This window comes from Adiantum capillus-veneris, chromosome 1 (assembly GCF_014529385.1).
Source record: "Adiantum capillus-veneris isolate H3 chromosome 1, ASM1452938v2, whole genome shotgun sequence".
Classification (NCBI taxonomy): Eukaryota; Viridiplantae; Streptophyta; class Polypodiopsida; order Polypodiales; family Pteridaceae; genus Adiantum; species Adiantum capillus-veneris.
The window spans coordinates 132,475,195-132,494,495 of record NC_140931.1 but is presented as its reverse complement, the minus strand read 5'-3'; the positions used below and the strand labels follow the sequence as shown (position 1 = coordinate 132,494,495).

Genomic DNA, 19,301 nt, shown 5'->3' with positions numbered 1-19,301 from the left:
TGGTATCCCTCTGAATCTACCAGTCTCAATCTCCAGCTGATGTGAGGATGTGCGTATCTGACCAATAGCACATCGCAAACCATGAGACATATGTGTATTCCATGTAGCTGGTTCGAATCACAAACCCATGTCCTGTGAGGTGGAGAAGATGCTCTCTATAGAAAGCCATCTTCGTGCCCAACTCTTGTGGCGGCTCTATCCATGTCCTCCTGGTATCCAGCTGGATCAGGTCCTGATGAATGAGTCTAGTAACCCCCATGTAAGAGACATCGAGGGTGTCTGAAGAGAGTACTAGAAAGGGGGCAGCCTATCCATGGTGAAGCCATGCACCTGAAACCGTGATGTCCCCCTAAAGAGCTAACCATCTAGAAGACTCAAAGGCCAGTCTAGCATATCTGTCTCTAGTAGTATCCCACAAGCTGTGCACAAAGGAGATTGATCTGGTAAGCGCCTCAATCTCCATAGGAGGGGCAGCTAGCTCTTCTCGAATGATAGCGTGGGATACGGAGGCCTTGGCTCTGATCAGTCGAGAGATCATAGATACCAGGGCCTCTCCATACGTCTCCAACCATCCTGGCCTACAAAAGGTCCCCATATCTGCGCCGCATACAACATAGCTGAGGCTACTAAAGTATCAAAGAGCCATAACTTTGTCCGAGGTTCCTGGAACTGAACCTGCGAACACATCCTCTCCAAGCCTCCCAAGGCCGCATAAGCTCTAGTCAGTCTAGTCTCTGCTGCTCTCCCCAAAGAAAACCTCGGCCCAGTGAAGACAACCCCAAGGTAAGTGTATGCATCTATATACTCTACAATCTCCTGACCATATGTGAAAGTCGGTGTTGATCTCTTGATCCACCGTGGTGTGGTGTTAAACACCATAACCTTGGTTTTACCAAGGTTTACAAACAATCCACTATCCTCTGCAAAATTGTGTGATGCATCCAACTGTCGTTGCATACCCTCTGGTGAGTCGGAGATCAACACAATATCATCAGCATATAGCAACAATGGGATCCACGTCCCTGCCAGCTGGGCACCTCTATCACCCTCTCTATCAATGTAATCAGACACCTCATCAACATACATACCAAATAGAGTAGGAGACAATGGGCAACCCTGTTTCATCCCAATGGTGGAGTGAACTAAATCAGATAGCCCCTCCGGGGTGCGTACATGTCCCATCACTGATCTGTATAGAGCCATAATTCCCCAAATTAACACTATGGGCACCCCGATCTCGTGCAGTCTGCGCATCAATCGAGCTCTCGGTACCATGTCAAATGCTTTGCAGAAATCCACAAAGCTAGAATAAATCCGTCTCCCATGTGACCTACCCTCCTCAATGATGGCTCTGAGTGTCAGAATGTGATCAAGAGTGGAGAAACCCCTCCTAAAACCGGCCTGGCTCTTTGCTCGTACACCCTCCCCCTCTACCCAATTACTCAACCACTGCTCAAGAATGGATGCATACAACCGTGCCAATGTGTGCCCAACCATAATAGTGCGGTAATTCCCAGGCTCTGTAGGATCACCTGCCTTGAAGATAGGCACAATGAGAGAGAGAGAGAGTCTCATGAATCAATCAACCTTGGCAATGAATAAATGAATGTATAATACAACGGAGGCAAGGGGTTGCATATATACCAACCTCAATAAATTGCCCTACCCAGACTTAGACACCCTCTCTGCAGCTCATAGTGGATATAAATAGTGAGACCAGCTGTTTTTGCTAGACTTGATACTAAAGTTAGCATGAGCACAACGAAATATCCACATACAAATGGAATGTTGACCAAATCCTAGAAAATATATTAAGAGCCTTATGTGAATAAAAGAAAAAATAAATGGGAAGAGTACTTAGTACTTACCTAGAATAGAGTTTGCATACAACAGTGCCAAGCACTCTTCCATGGGATACAGTCCATTCATATTGATGTATGGGTTTCAGCTTAGAGCTCCCGAGTCCCTATGCAATGGGACAGTAAATAAAGAAAGTCCACGAAGCCAAGGATTGCTCAGAAGACATGAGCAAAATGATTCGGCTTGCTAAAAGCAGCATTATAGAAAGTCTAAAGACCGAGCTAAGCCTATGTTGATCCACATAAAAGATTGATGATCAATCACTTCATGTACAAGAGAGGACTAAAGACAGACGACAGAAACAGACTAGAAATACCATTTATAAAGAGTGTCTAGTCAAATACTAAGGAGAACTCAACATGGTATAGAGTACGCAATATCATTTACAACCTTCTCAAGATGTTCTAAAAACTAAAACATTCTTAATCTGGGAGGAACTGTGACATAGCTAGTTATGAGGATATGTTAGGCCGGGACCCACAAGGTGAACATGGATCAACTTAAAAAATGCTAGAAGGACCAATTTCTAAACGTGAAACACACGAGGGTGTGAAGGGTGTCCGGGGAGGAGTTTCTTTGGCTCTCTGCATTGATCTACAGTGCTCTCACAACTTTTCTCTACAGAGGGTTTTTGCCAACTATTTACTACAAACCATTTCTTCCTTTTGGCAAAGGGACTAAATCCCAAGCTGCATATTTATGTAGAAAATCTTTCTCTGACTTGTGTCACATTGACTTGAGATACAAGTCAATGTGAATTAGCACTATGATGAGCAGAAAACTACAGCAGAGCAAGACATTCAAGGAATAAAGTATAGCAAGAGCCACCTTAGTAGATCTATTGTCCCACCATCTTGACGGGTCATCAAAGAAGTCCTCCCACTTTTCCTCAGCTGTACGATTGCATTGAAAACTCAAATCTGGGACCAGATACATACATATGGATTCAGCAAAGTAACAAAGGTCATGTACAACTCTTGCATTAAATAAAATGGAAGTCTCTTAGAAACTGAAAATGACCAGTTTCTTTCTTCAGCCGCTCCGTTACCCATGCTGGCGTGTTCTTGTTATCAAGCCAAAGTGCCTTTGCAGAAAATTTGTGCCTGAAATCTGGAGACCGATCATTTGTCTACAATCAAGTTACCAAGCATTAATACCTCTCTGTTATTCATGACAAAAAGTAACAGCAAACTGACCACCACACTCAGCCTCCACCTCTTCAGGGAGTGTCCTCTCTATGTAGTATGCCTGCCTCTTTTGCAAATATAAACTCAAACAAACAATGATATCCACACTATCAAACCTCCGAAAAAACTTTGGTTGCCAAAGCCAAAAAACCAGTCTGTCACTCTCCACTAGTCTATAGGACCTTCAGCCCACCCACTTACACAGCCCCACTCCATGACTAGTGCCCTGCATGCCTCATCCAAACTTCTTCAAAAAAGTGATTTTTCACCACCTTTTCCTAGTAGCCATGGTTGTGATGTTTTGAAACCATCAAACCACAATTCTGACACGGCACAAACACAAATAACACTATGCTTCTAAACAATTAAACGACGAAATTTCAAACGTCAAATCTTTAAAAATATGATAATATTAACGGACAACACACTTTTGTGTCTCGACAATCAAACCAATCTGTGGGGTTGTCAAATAGATGTTCCCACAGCTCTTTCCAGTCCATTTCCTGAACTTGTACTGTCCCTGCATTCAGTTGAGATGTGACATAAATCATTAGTTCAAGAATAATGTTGACACTAGGACAAGTTGAAAATGCTAAATACAGAGAACATCCTCACTGTTATGGGTATCAGAATTCTTAACAAACTTCAGGTCTTGGACTACCACCTGCAAAACCCAAAAACTTTTTATGTCCAAACGACCATGAAACAAGCACATAGAAGGAAGCAAAGACATTGAAAAGCATCAGCTTCAGGTTGAACTGCTCAAGGTTTAAGATCGTATTATGAATAAGGTAGACCATGTATTTCACTGGCTACTAACAACAGTACTTCTTAAAAGGGCTAAATAGTCACAACATGTAAGCATCACATGGCGTCATACAGTTTAAATGAAGATTTCAGCGTCAAATCAAGCTCCACACCTTGGCAAATGTTTTCTCTAATCCATCCTTGCCAGTCGCTTTTTCTGACCACACCGAGCCAGAAACAAAAATGGTGTCATTAACTTTCAAATGGGCTGCAGCAATTTCAGCCAGGTCACCCCAGAACTCTAAATAGAACCTGCAGAAGTTTCAATTCAAGGTTTGAATATATCAACTTGACCCAAAAGAACAACTGATCCAAATACAACGGACTTTAATGCTTATATCAAACAGATTTCTAGCAACAAGGATTCCACTTAAGTCGTTAATCAGCAGCAGATGCACCTACCCGGGCTTTTTAAGCAGAAATCAGGCTTTCTCAGAGATAGCGGTCAAGAGCCAAACAGTTTTGAATGCCTCTAGAGATATTTGGTCCCTATGGATTAAAGATCATCGTAGCTAAGGAGACTCGCCTAAAAAGCATTAAAAATCCTCCAATTATCCGGCACCTTCAGTCTAAAGGATACCTCGTTGATATTTTCCGAGACATAGAAGGGCCCATAGTATCTTAAACTTAGCTTTGGATAAAGCTTCTCCTAACCCTTCGTCACAAACGGGAGTGCACACCAATAATCAAAAATATACTTTCAACCAAAAGAGACAAGGGAGAAGTTCGACACAGTATTTGGGACCAGAAGATGGGCTGGTCTCCCCCCTTAAAGAGAATCATTATTAGGGAGAATCTTTTTACAAGCACAAGAACCAAAGTGACCCCTCCGTTCTAATTCTCAGACTCAATGGTCAATTCCTTCCCGTGCGGGAAATTCCCGAGAGATAAGCTCTCAATTCTGTTTCCGTTTATACCTAGAGCATGAAGCCCCACAGACCGTTCCCGGAATCCCTGAGAATAGCCCGAGGCCTCCTTGCTCCTTCTCCTTGATGAAGTACCTGCAAAAGCACAAACACGAAACAACAACTCGTATCATGAATTCACAATCGGTACCTATCCCTCCGAGTGCGGTAAAGCGAACTTCGCGTACTGGCTTCACTCGATCACTTGCAGATTCCCGACGGAAGTGCTCCCTTGCTGCTAGCGTTGGTGGAAACTACAAGCTGAGAGAGAGCGTGGACTCCTTGTATAGGCATCCGCACGCGGTAGGAATAGCTGGTGCGGTGCCGGCCAGAATAGTGGCATGAGGTAGCGCTAGAGATGGAGGGGGGTTGCCGGCTGTTTTTGGCGAGAGGGGAGAGAGAGAGAGGCATCGCGCGTAATTCAACCAGGAAGCAAGCACTGGTTATTTTTAATAGTCCCTTGTTTTTACACAGACACATTCCAGGCGTCCCCGGATGCAGTTCTCAGGCACAAATGCAATGCAAACACAGATTCCTCACGAGGAAGCATCTTCCCAGAAAACACTTAAAAATATTCTGATTTTAGAAAAAGCTTCTTAGAACCCATCTTTATTCTCGTGCTTGTGTCTTTACACGTATTTCTTTTTTCGGTTCGGATTTCCGACCATACCAATGAAATATTCCCTTTTCAATGCTCCCGTCACCCATCACGTGATGCATCAGGAATATCCATTTCTCGGGCTTTCCTACCAAACTAACGGTACAATCCCTTCGTGATGCTTAATGTCACCCATCATATTACACATCAAAGTTGTCCGTTAGTTGTCCGTTCCTAATGGCTTTTAATAATTCCGATAGATCTACAGTTCCTAACCATACAATTCAAGTGCACACAATTAAATATCATAATTTCAATAAATAGAAATTATTAAGTAAAAATAAGAAAAAAGTCCATTTAACAACATCCCTCTAGCTTCTAAACAATTTTCCTCTACTGTAGTGCTTGTACATGTCCTTCCAGAATCTCGGGATAAGATGTTAATTCTTGCTCGGTCATCCACTGAGCGTCTAGAGTAGAATAATTACCAAATATTTCCGTGTAATCTTACCGGACTTGAGTGGCCACTCCTAATAATGAATGATATGCTCCGGTTGAAATATTTCTTCCATTTCCTCAATCTCAGGAAGTTCCTCAACAATAGGTTGACTTGGAGGCGGTTCCACATATGGCCATAGTAAACTAACATGGAAAGCATTGTTGATTTTCCAATTAGATGGTAGCTCTAATCGGAATGTAACATCGTTCACTTGGTCAATTATCTTCAACATCCCATAATGAAAATTGCAAAGTTTTACCACTTACTCTTTATGACTCGCTTGTTTCTTTAGTCTTGCCATCTCAAACTTGAGTAAGACTAATTGACCGACTGTTAAGTCCACATTCCTTTTGTGCTTGTCCACAACTTTCTTATGTTTTCTTCAATCGTGCAAAATTTCTCTCTTAACTTGCCCGTAGGCCGTGTCCATATCCCAGTGTTAGGTGCAGCGGAATGAATGTTTGAACTTTGCTCAAGGTAAGTGCTCCAAACTGTGCTCAAGGTTCCTTTTTGTTCTTATGGAAGGGAGAGCCTTCCGTTCTTAATGAGAGAGTGCAATGATCACAAACAAAGTGAAGGACATTGTGCGTGCAAGTGTATGAGACTGAGAGATAGAGAGAGAATATTACACCAAAGACGTTGTAAAACCCTCCTCCGAAGGCCCCACTCTCTATGGCGAGAGCGGTCTACTTATGATTGCACAAATCTCTACAATGCTTGGACTTGCCGACGATGTCGACGACGATGAGGACGATGACGAGACGGGTTGAAATCTGAAACTGCTAATGGCTGAAATCTGCAAATCTTTATCTGCTGAATTCTGACTCTATGTCGGTGACGATGTCGATGGCGACGATGCGACGACGACACGCTGAAAACGCATATGCTGAAATCTGGGTTTTCCGCGTTGAAAATGTAAACCTTGGGGAAACTGACCGCGCAGCGAGGAGCTGCTGCGGGAAGGTGAGATCGCGAGGTTCGGGACTTGATCTGCGGTGTCTAAGGGCTGAAAACTGAAAACGCTGACGTTTCTTGATGTTCCGTCGCGGTGAATCTGCAAAACGCTGGGGCTGATCTGCAAATTAAAAACGCTAGGGCTGAAAATGGCTCTGCTGTCGTCGGATGGCCTGCAACTGCAAAACGCTAGGTCTCTTGTTGAGTCTTCTGTCGCCATGGATCTGCAAGAGCAAAAACGCTGGCTGATCTCGTCCAAAAACACTAGGTGGCTTGCTGTGGAGCAAAAACGCTACGGCTTGGGGTTCTGCTGAGAAGTTGCCTGTTGAGCGAGTGCTCCTACTCCCTCTTCTGCCAATTAGTGCTAGTCTAGGTTTGCTTATATACAAACTTCCTCAATTTGCCCTACCTACTTTCCAACAAAGGTCACTTAAAAATAATAATTGAAAAATGTCAAAAATAGGGAAAATAGGCTAAATGCACTGGAAAATTCCCCTGAAGGAATCTGATGGGAATGCTTATGATCATGCTGTGTGCAACCAGAGGATATGCATGTACACTAAGTGACTGGGCATGCATGGTCTGCGAACAGACACACAAAAGTGCAAGAACACTTCTAAATCTAGACTGACTGGACTGACTGAACCCTTGTCGTGATGTAGCTTGTCCACGGACACAGTGGATGTGTCACGTGACAGCCGGACAAACTCATATGCTGCAAAAATCTTATCCTTAGTTACAAGGATTGGTGGAAACAAAGCTTCACCATAAAGAATCTCAACGGGCGCTTTCCCTGTAGACGAATGTATTGTACTGTTATACGCATACTTGACAAGGGGCAAATACTTCTCCCAATCAGACTGTCTGTCCGACACATAGGATTTTGTAGTAGACTTGGACACTCCAAGTCAAGAATCAACCGCGACAGCACCAAATAACCACTTCAAAACAAGTCACAAATCACAATAGATGTACACTGGCCCGGTGGAGTTCCGTGCCTAGAGATATTGGCCCCAAAGACTGGCGCCCCTTTCGGTATTTCTTTTTATATTAATCAGATCAAACTACAAGAGTGTGGCTAGGGTTTCACTCTCAGACTCTACGTCTAGATGCTCTGAGAATTGAAGCCCTCACCACTTATTTAAAGATACAAGGGATGCCCAAAAGCAGAGCCCCAAAAGCTTTTAAAATAGAAAGCATAAGAGCTCAAAAGCTCTTCTCTCTCAAGTTCTCCTTTTTTTTTGTTAAAAAAAAAGCATTCTCTTCAAAAGCGAAATTCGCGTCGCTTTTTTTTTCAGCCTCCACGATTTCCGGAAATTAGGGTTTCTGGCAAAAATTAGGGTTTCTGTTGTCCGCCACGTCATCACTTTGTGACATACCCCCCTCTTGAAAGCATTGTAATCGACCACGATTACGCCTGCAAAACCGACAAAAGCCATAAACCGTCTTACCAGACACTGACTGTTAGTACCTACGTACTAGGAACACACATCTAGCACATGTACAAAATCGACAGTCACATCACACAACATCACAGGACATCACCAGACATCACATGACATTCAACATTCATTCGGATCTTAGACCATGATTTATGGGCACTGTAGCTAGCAATCACATCTAGGTCCAATCGGGACCTCATCGATGTCCGATTGACTAACCCCTATTGCAACCATGTCTATTCGAGATCAATCATACCAAAATGCTGTAATCATTTCGGCTATCAGTTCCTGCACTCAAAAGAAGCTAAGAACAAATCAGTATCATTATCAGGAATTCCATTTCATAAAGTCATCAAGCAGAATACTGTCAGCTCCCAGTATCCCTGAAGCTCAAAGAGACATCAGTGACTTTAGTATCAAAATCGAGGCATCTGTTGACAAAGGAGCGGAGTAACTCCCCTATTGTGTATCCCACTACACCAGATCTTCGGCCAAACTGAGTTTCTGGGTTCCGTTTGGAGTAGACTATGCTAAACCAAAAAATCGAGGTAAAGTTTCACAATCCGAGGAGTATCTGCTAGGTCCCCCTCCTCCATTCACTTCGCATCAAATGCAGGAAAGTTCTTGAACTAAACCAAAAACTGCCTTCGAACTTTACCTTTCTTCGTATCGTTATGTGCCAAAATCTGTTCAGGAACAAGGATCTCCTCGTTTTCTTCCACTTCGGGTTGCTCATCAGGCTCCCCATCATCAGGCACATCACCCTCAACAAGGTTCAAGAGACTCACATGCAATGCATTATGAATCCTCCAAGTATCTGGGAGTTCAATCGGAAGGAGACATCATTTATCTTGTCAGTGATCTGGAAAGGTCCGTAGTATCGCATACTAAGCTTTGGAAAAAGCCTCTCCTTTCTCTTTTTCTTTCGTAGGCGTGCCTTCTCAAAAGTAAGAGCACCCAATCATCCTCCTTCAATTTCAAGTCGCGACGATGGCGATCCGCTGCCTTTTTCTGTCGTTCTTGAGACTCCTGCAAAGTCTCGCGAACCTTGGCAAAAGCCGTATCCAAATCTCGCGAATATTCATCCGCTTCAAATATCTAATCTTTCGTGCTCAGGAAGGATGGAACCTTCGTAGCACTTTCAACAATCTCACATGGCGTCTTCCTCGTCGAAGAGTGTATCGTGTTATTGTAGGCAAATTCCACCAAAGGTAAGTTCTTTTCCCATTGAGTCTTCTGATGCGAGATACAAGACTTCAATAAATCTAAAATCACTCAATTGGCAATCTCAGATTGCCCGTCAGTCTGCAAGTGGAACGATGACGAGAACTGCAACTACGTGCCAATGTTCTCCCAAATTGCCTTCCAAAACAAACTCATAAATCTAGGGTCTCTGTCGGAGACAATCGTCTCAGACATGCCATGTAATTGGAAAATCATCGTGATCATCCTGTGTTCTCGGGAGATCAAAAAAATGAAATCCATTTCAATATTTCCCCAGGGGCGGGTGGGTATGGGTAAAGTCTGTAACAATCCCTGTGCCTTATGCCTGTCAAATTTGACCTTCTGGCATACCAAGCAACTGCGCACAAACTCTTCCACATCCTTCTTGAGTCTCCGCCAAAAGAAATATCTCTCTACCCCTTTCATGGTGGTAGCAATGCCGCGGTGACCCGTAAAAGGTGGACAGTGGCATTCAGTCATAACCTTTTGCCTCAACGGCTGTGTAACGCACAACATAGTCTTTTTCATCAAGTAGCCTTCCCGAAGGGAGTATCCAGCTACTGTCTCCCCATCCCGTATCCGTGTGAAAATATCTGCAAAATCTGTATCTGTGGCATATTGATTGACCATATCCTCGAAGCTCCTATGATGTATCGCGAAAACAGCCAGAACCAACGGTTTCCGAGACAAAGCATCTGCCACCACATTCTTCTGCCCCTGCACATGGTGTCACAAAGTGATGACGTGGCGGACAGCAGAAACCCTAAATTCTGCCAGAAACCCTAAAATTCCTGCAAACCCTAATTTCTGCCAGAAACCCTAATTTCCGGAAATCGCGGAGGCGGATTATTAAAAATTTATAAAAAAAAAATTTGGAAAATGATGAGCGACGCGAATTTTGCTTTTGCTTTTTTTATAAAAAAAAAAAGAAAAGACTCTCTAAGAGGGAGAGAGAACTGATGCTTTTGATTTTAAAAGCTTTTGGGGCTCTGCTTTTGGGCATCCCTTGTAACCTTTAAATTAGTGGTGAGGGCCTCACTTCTCAGAGCATCTGGACGCAGAGTCTGAGAGTGAAACCCTAACCGCTCTATTGTACTTTGATGATTGATTAATATAAAAAGAAATACCGAAAGGGGCGCCAGTCTTTGGGGCCAATATCTCTAGGCACGAAACTCCGCCGGGCCAGTGCAAATCTATTGTGATCTGTGAATTGTTTTGAAGTGGTTATTTGGTGTTGTCGCGGTTGATTCTTGACTTGGAGTGTCCAAGTTTGTTACAGTGGTATCAGAGCACGGCCGATTTCTCTTCTACGGGAAATCCGATCCCCGAAATTTTTTTTCCACGGCACCTATGGCTTCAGGCAATGATGAGTCGACTCCCTCTGCATTTGGAGATGCGGGCTGGGATCACAACGAAGATTCAGACAGAGAGTATGGCCCGCCTCGGCCTACTCAGGCGGAGCAAAGAGAGATGGAGCCTCGTCAATTGATTGGTGATGCAACAAAGATTATGCTCAATTTTGCCAAGGACCCGAAGATGGCAAAATATATGAACCAGACCTCTTTGAAAGAGGTACAGATGGAGTGGCAGAGAACCACAACACCACTCCCGAAACCCGCTCTCAAGAAACCTTCTGCCTCCAAGAAATATACGGAGAAGGAACTGGAGAACGTGGTTGATGCACGGATTGCTCAGCTTTTCGACGTGCAAAAGAAAGGCAAAAAGCAGAACAAAGGTACTGACTTCCCGGGATATTTGGGTCGTCAATCGACATTCGACAAAGCAAAGAAACGGAAGAAGCGTGTTCGATTTGAAGGAGTACCCAGTTCTTCTTCTTCTTCTTCTGACAGTTCTTCTAGCTCCTCGGATTAGAGCGAAGAAGACAGAAAAAAGCAAAAAGCGAAGCAAGACACAAAGCTTCGGAACGGGCAAGAAAAAGGCAAAGAAGGCTACATCTCGCCCAGAGACTGACAGTTCTACTGAGGACTCGTCTACAGACAGCTCAGATTCCGATGACGGAAAGTTTTATGCGAACAAGAAGAAATTGTACAAAGCCAACCAGTATGACTTTCTCGAAGATAAAAGCAAGAAAGTCCGAGAGTTTAAGGAAGGTGGCCACTCGATCAAGTTTGATACTTTTTTGGATACTCAGATGCTTCGAAGGCTTTGTCTTTTATACAGCAGTTTGACATCGCTTTCGCGGGAGGACGCTATTCAGAGCACTCCATGATTCGGAGAGCTGCCTCTTACTTTAAGGGGAATGCTCGTACTTGGTGGTCCACGCTTCTATTAAGCAAGACTGTGCCAGTTACATGGCTGAAATTCAAGAGACTTCTTATTTCTTCTTGGTTGACTCAAGAGTTTGAGCGAGATATACGAGCTGCTTGGAACCATCTCCGGATGACCAAGAGTGATACAGTGAATTCTTATTGTGAAAGATTCTGGAGCTCTTTTCTACCCGCCTCTTCATTCAAGAAGATCTCATTCAGAGAACAGATTGAGCGGTTTACCTTGGGTCTACCTACAGAGATCCGAGATCACTGCTTGGAACAGAAGTCAGCTTCTATTCAGGAGTTGATGAGTCATGCGAAGCGGAGGTTTGCCATTCACTCTGACAGTTTGACCTACCCCACAGACGAGGTCACGACACAACGAACCGGACAGACTTCTGGGAATGAAAGTAGAAAAAGAAAGAGCAACCCAGAGAAAAAGGATGCACGACCTAGACTTACTCCTCAGGAGCGGACTCGCTACATCAGGGAGGGGAAGTGCTTTGGATGCGGGGAAACTGGACATATCTCCGCGAAGTGCCCTAATAAGGCACAGAAAGAACAGAATGATAAAGACGACGACAGGCCTAAGAGTTTGAGAGCAGCTGAGGAATGTGGCAGAAAAGGCAGATAGAAAAGCAGAACTGGTACCACATGGCATGGGACCTGCACCGAATCTAATGAATGAAAGTACAAACTTTGCCGCTTTCGGGGCAAAGTGAAGGATCAGGAAGCTCTTTTGAAGGAGCCAAGGCCAACTTCTTTTCACTTGGAATTGGCGGCTCGATTTGGAACTACGCCCGACAGACTGACGCCACAGGCGGAGGTAGTTCGACTGGCACCCGGATGGGATGTTGCCATTACACCGAGCATTGGCAAACTTCGTTTGCAATGACAGGGGTGTTCAGGGCACGTGAGTGACGTTCTACTCGGGATCCCTTGGTACCACAAGAACTACGCCGTGGTTGACTACCGGGCCGAGAAAGCGACTTTGATAAATGAAGGGTTTAGAGATTGTACTTGATGAACTTCAGTTTTCTTACTCATTCTTTTGGGAGAACTGAACGATGGATAAAGGTTGAATATGTTTTGACCTGAAGAAAAGAACGCCAAGATTTTTTTTTCTCCACGCTCATGCCGATTGCTTTTGAGAGGGCTTGAAGATCATACCATTGATCTGATATCTGGAAGCACGCCACCGAATCGGCCACCTTACCGTGTGAGCCGAGCACAGAATGAAGAGATTATGAACCAAGTGAAAGACCTCTTGGAAAAGGGTCTTGTCCAGCCTAGTACTTCACCGTATTGCTCTCCAGTATTGTTGGTTTTGAAGAAAGACGGATCTTGGAGAATGTGCATTGATTATAGAGCTCTCAACAAAATCACCATCAAGAACAGATTTCCGATTCCTAGGATCGATGATATACTCGACAGGTTACAGGGATCCTCGTGCTTTAGCAGGATTGACTTGAAGAGTGGATATCATCAGATGAGGATAGCGCCAGGAGATGTCTACAAGAAAGCTTTTCGGACGACTATTGGGTTATTTGAGTTTTTGGTGATGCCTTTTGGCTTAACCAATCCTCTTGCGACATTTAACCGGATGATGGACAGGATTTTTCGAGAGTACAGGCTATTTGTTGGCACTTTGTTTGACGACATCATTGTTTTCTCCAAGAATGAGGCAGAACACAGAGATCATCTGCTTCAAGTCTTTTAGGCATTACGAGATCACACGCTAGTGATTAATGCAAAGAAAAGTGAATTTTTCCTACCATGGATACACTTTTTGGGACACATTGTGTCAGCAGCAGGAGTGCAAATAGACCCGGCCAAGATAGAGACTATCCGTGATTGGCCCGATTTGAGGAATGTCCATGAAGTTAGAAGCTTCTTGGGACTGTGTTCGTACTACAGGCGGTTCATACGAAAGTTTGCAGAGGTTGCTTCCCCTTTGCATACCTTGACAAAGAAAGGAGTACCTTTTTCGTGGGGACCCACAGAGGTGACTGCCTTTCAGACATTGAAAGAGAAATTCACTACAGGACCAAATTTGACTTTGCCGGACTTGCAGAAGTCATTTGAAGTATTTTGTGATGCTTGTGGTCGTAGTCTGGGTGCGGTCTTGATGCAAGAAGGCCATGTCATAGCTTACGAGAGCCGTTTGTTCTCTAGGCCGGAGATGACAGCACAGATCTATGGGAAAGAGCTTTTGGCGGTTATCCATGCTCTTACTCAGTGGCGGCATTACCTACTCGGAGCGGATTTTACTGTCTTTACAGACCATCAGAGTTTGCGCTACTTCTTGTCACAGAAGCAGCTTTCGGAAAAGCACATGCGGTGGGTGAACATCTTGTCACAGTTACACCTCCAGATTGTCCATGTGCAGGGACAGAAGAATGTGGTGGAAGATGCTTTGTCTCGGAAACCGTTGGTTCTAGCTATTTCCGCGATACATCATACGAGCTTCGAGGATATGGTCGATCAGTATGCCACAGATACAGGTTTTGCAGATATTTTCACACGAATACGGGATGGGGAGACAGTAGCTGGATACACCCTTCGGGAAGGCTACTTGATGAAAAAGACTATGTTGTGAGTTACACAGCCGTTGAGGGAAAAGGTTATGATTGATTGCCACTGTCCACCTTTTACGGGTCACCGCGGCATTGCTACCACCATGAAAGGGGTAGAGAGAGATTTCTTTTGGCGGAGACTGAAGAAGGATGTGGAAGAGTTTGTGCGCAGTTGCTTGGTATGCAAGAAGGTCAAGTTTGACAGGCATCAGGCACAGGGATTGTTACAGCCTTTACCCATACCCACCCGCCCCTGGGAAAATATTGAAATGGATTTCATTTTTTTTGATCTCCCGAGAATACAGAATGATCACGATGATTTTCCGATTACATGGCACGTCTGAGACGATTCTCTCCGACATAGACCCCAGATTTATGAGTTCGTTTTGGAAGGCAATTTGGGAGAACATTGGCACGTAGTTGCAGTTCTCGTCATCGTTCCACTTGCAGACTGACGGGCAATTTGAGATTGCCAATTCAGTGATTTTAGATTTATTGAAGTCTTGTATCTCGCATCAGAAGACTCAATGGGAAAAGAACTTACCTTTGGTGGAATTTACCTACAATAACACGATACACTCTTCGACGGGGAAGACGCCATGAGAGATTGTTGAAACTGCTGCGAAGGTTCCATCCTTCCTGAGCACGAAAGATTAGAAATTTGAAGCGGATGAATATTCGCGAGATTTGGATACGGCTTTTGCCAAGGTTCACGAGACTTTACAAAAGTCTCAAGAACGACAGAAAAAGGCAGCGGATCGCCATCGTCGCGACTGGAAACTGAAGGAGGATGATTGGGTGCTCTTACTTTTGAGAAGGCACGCCTAAGAAAGAAAAAGGGAAAGGAGAGGCTTTTTCCAAAGCTTAGTATGTGATACTACGGACCTTTCCAGATCACTAACAAGATAAATTATGTCTCCTTCCGATTGGAACTGCCAGATACTTGGAGGATTCATAATGCATTGCATGTGAGTCTCTTGAAACTTGTTAAGGGTGATGTGCCTGATGATGGGGAGCCTGATGAGCAACCCAAAGTGGCAGAAAACGAGGAGATCCTTGTTCCTGAACAGATTTTGGCACATAATGATACGAAGAAAGGTAAAGTCCGAAGGCGGTTCTTGGTTAAGTTCAAGAACTTTCCTGCATTTGATGCGAAGTGGATGGAGGAGGAGGACCTAGCAGATACTCCTCGGATTGTGAAACTTTACCTCGATGTTTTGGTTTAGCATAGTCTACTCCAAACGGAACCCAGAATTCAGCTTGGCCGGAGATCTGGTGCAGTGGGATGCACAAGAGGGGAGTCACTCCACTCCTTTGTCAACACATGCCTCGATTTTGATACTAAAGTCACTAATGTCTCTTTGAGCTTCAAGGATACTGAGAGCTGACAGTATTCTGCTGGATGACTTTATAAAATGGAATTCCTGATTATGATACTAATTTGTTCTTGACTTCTTGTGAGTGCAGGAACTGAAAGACGAAATGACTGCAGCATTTTGGTCTACTTGATCTCGAATAGACATGGTTGCAATAGCGGTTAGTCAATCGGACATCAATGAGGTCCCGATTGGACCTAGATGTGATTGCTAGCTACATTGCCGATAAATCATGGTCTAAGATCCGAATGAATGTTGAATGTCATGTGATGTCCTGTGATGTCGTGTGATGTGACTGTCGATTTTGTACATGTGCTAGATGTGTGTTCCTAGTACGTAGGTACTAACAGTCAGTGTCTGCTAAGACGGTTTATGGCTTTTGTCGGTTTTGCAGGCGTAATCGCGGTCGATTACAATGCTTTCAAGAGGGGGGTATGTCACAAAGTGATGACGTGGCGGACAGCAGAAACCCTAAATTCTGCCAGAAACCCTAAAATTCCTGCAAACCCTAATTTCTGCCAGAAACCCTAATTTCCGGAAATCGCGGAGGCGGATTTTTTTATTTTTTATTTTTTATTTTTTAAATTTGGAAAATGATGAGCGACGCGAATTTTGCTTTTGCTTTTTTTATAAAAAAAAAAGAAAAGACTCTCTGAGAGAGAGAGAGAACTGATGCTTTTGATTTTAAAAGCTTTTGGGGCTCTGCTTTTGGGCATCCCTTGTAACCTTTAAATTAGTGGTGAGGGCCTCACTTCTCAGAGCATCTGGACGCAGAGTCTGAGAGTGAAACCCTAACCGCTCTCTTGTACTTTGATGATTGATTAATATAAAAAGAAATACCGAAAGGGGCGCCAGTCTTTGGGGCCAATATCTCTAGGCACGGAACTCCGCCGGGCCAGAGCAAATCTATTGTGATCTGTGAATTGTTTAGAAGTGGTTATTTGGTGCTGTCGCGGTTGATTCTTGACTTGGAGTGTCCAAGTTTGTTACACATGGACAATCTGGAAATGGAACTGTGACAAGATGTTCGCCCACCGCATCTGCTTTTCCGAAAGCTGCTTCTATGATAAGAAGTAGCGCAAACTCTGATGGTCTGTAAAGACAGTAAAATCCGCTCCGAGTAGGTAATGCCGCCACTGAGTAAGAGCATGCATAACCGCCAAAAGCTCTTTCTTATAGATCTATGCTGTCATCTCTGGCCTAGAGAACAAACGGCTCTCGTAAGCTATGACAAGGCCTTCTTGCATCAAGACCGCACCCAGACTACGACCACAAGCATCACAATATACTTCAAATGACTTCTGCAAGTCCGGCAAAGTCAAAATAGGTCCCGTAGTCAATTTCTATCTCAATGTCCAAAGGCAGTCACCTCTGTGGGTCCCCACGAAAAAGGTACTCCTTTCTGTGTCAAGGTATGCAAAGGGGAAGCAACCTCTGCAAACTTTCGTATGAACCCCCTGTAGTATGAACACAGTCCCAAGAAGCTTCTAACTTCATGGACATTCCTCAAGTCGGGCCAATCACGGATAGTCTCTATCTTGGCCGGGTCCATTTGCACTCCTGCTACTGACATAATCTGTCCCAAAAAGTGTATCTCTGGTAGGAAAAATTCACTTTTCTTTGCATTAATCACTAACGTGTGATCTCGTAATGCCTGAAAGACTTGAAGCACATGATCTCTGTGTTCTGCCTCATTCTTGGAGAAAACAATGATGTCGTCAAAGAAAGTGCCAACAAATAGCTTGTACTCTCGAAAAATCCTGTCCATCATCCGGTTAAATGTCGCAGGAGCATTGGTTAAGCCAAAAGGCATCACCAAAAACTCAAATAACCCAAAAGTCGTCCGAACAGCTGTCTTGTAGACATCTCCTGGCGCTATCCTGATCTGATGATATCCACTCTTCAAGTCAATCCTGCTAAAGCACGAGGATCCCTGTAACCTGTCAAGTATATCATCGATCCTAGGAATCAGAAATCTGTTCTTGATGGTGATTTTGTTGAGAGCGCTATAATCGATGCACATTCTCCAAGATCCGTCTTTCTTCAAAACCAACAACACTGGAGAGCAATACGGTGAAGTACTAGGCTGGACAAGACCCTTTTCCAAGAGGTCTTTCACTGGGTTCATAATCTTTTCATTCTGTACTCGGCTCACACGATAAGGTGGCCGATTCGGTGGCGTGCTTCCAGGTATCAGATCAATAGTTTGATCTTCAGGCCCTCTGAAAAGCAATCGGCATGAGTGTGCAGAAAAATCTTGGCGTTCTTTTGATCAGGTCAAAACATATTCAACCTTTATCCAGCGTTCAGTTCGCTCCCAAAAGAATGAGTAAGAAATTGAAGTTCATCAAGTACAATCTCTAAGCCCTTCATTTATCAAAGTCGCTTTCTCGGTCCGGTAGTCAACCACGGCGTAGTTCTTGTGGTACCAAGGGATCCTGAGTAGAACGTCACTCGCGTGCCCTGAACACCCCTGTCATTGCAAACGAAGTTTGCCAATGCTCGGTGTAATGGAAACATCCCATCCGGGTGCCAGTCGAACTACCTCCGCCTGTGGTGTCAGTCTGTCGGGAGTAATTTCCAAATTGAGCCACCAATTCCAAGTGAAAAGAAGTTGGCCTTGGCTCCTTCAAAAGAGCTTCCCGGTCCTTCACTTTGCTCCAAAAGCGGCAAAGTTTGTACTTTCATTCATTAGATTCGGTGCAGGTCCCACGCCATGTGGTACCAGTTCTGCTTTTCTATCTGCCTTTTCTGCCACATTCCTCAGCTGCTCTCAAACTCTCAGACCTGTCGTCGTCTTTATCATTCTGTTCTTTCTGTGCCTTTTTAGGGCACTTCATGGAGATATGTCCATGTTCCCCGCATCCAAAGCACTTCCCCTCTCTAATGAAGCGAGCTTTCTCCTGAGGAGTAAGCTTGGGTCGTGCATCCTTCTTCTCTAGGTTGCTCGTTTTCTTTCTACTTTCATTCCCAGAAGTCTGTTCGGCTCGTTGTATCATGGCCTCATCTGTGGGGTAGGTCAGACTGCCAGAGTGAATGGCAAAGCCCCGCTTCGCATGACTCATCAACTCCTAAATAGAAGCTGACTTCTATTCCAAGCAGTGATCTCGGATCTCTGTAGGTAGACCCAAGGTAAACCGCTCAATCTGTTCTCTGAACGAGATCTTCTTGAATGAAGAGGCGGGTAGAAAAGAGCTCCAGAATCTTTCACAATAAGCATTGATTGTATCTTTCTTGGTCATCCGAAGATGGTTCCAAGCAGCTCGTACATCTCGTTCATATTCTTGCGTCAGCCAAGAAGAAATAAAAAGCTTCTTAAATTTCAGCCATTTAACTGGCGCACTCTTGTTAAAAGAAGCGTGGACCACCAAGTACGAGCATTCCCCTTAAGGTAAGAGGTAGCTCTCCGAATCTTGGAGTGCTCTGAATAGCGTCCTCCTGCGAAAGCGATGTCAAACTGCTGTATAAAAGACAAAGCCTTCGAAGCGTCTGAGTATCCTGAAAAGTATCAAACTGGATCGAGTGGCCACCTTCCTTGAACTCTCGGACTTTCTTGCTTTTATCTTCGAGAAAGTCATACTGGTTGGCTTTGTAAAAATTCTT

At 44.2% G+C, this 19,301-nt stretch overlaps 1 protein-coding gene across 3 annotated transcripts in view; it reads right to left on the bottom strand.

The window, feature by feature from the left end:
• The window catches only part of LOC147465582 (protein OSB3, chloroplastic/mitochondrial-like), a 48,136-nt gene that overhangs the window by 12,214 nt on the left and 16,621 nt on the right, over positions 1-19,301 (bottom strand). For 2 of the 3 annotated variants that reach the window (XM_086520709.1, XM_086520714.1), the window contains exons 2-7: positions 3,968-4,106; positions 3,663-3,711; positions 3,476-3,567; positions 2,881-2,989; positions 2,689-2,780; positions 1,869-1,966 (exon numbers count right to left, since the gene is read on the bottom strand). In XM_086520709.1, the coding sequence (XP_086376835.1) occupies positions 1,869-1,966; positions 2,689-2,780; positions 2,881-2,989; positions 3,476-3,567; positions 3,663-3,711; positions 3,968-4,106 (579 nt within the window). The remainder of the gene's footprint in view (positions 1-1,868; positions 1,967-2,688; positions 2,781-2,880; positions 2,990-3,475; positions 3,568-3,662; positions 3,712-3,967; positions 4,107-19,301) is intronic. The other variant, XM_086520720.1, reaches the window with a different exon arrangement.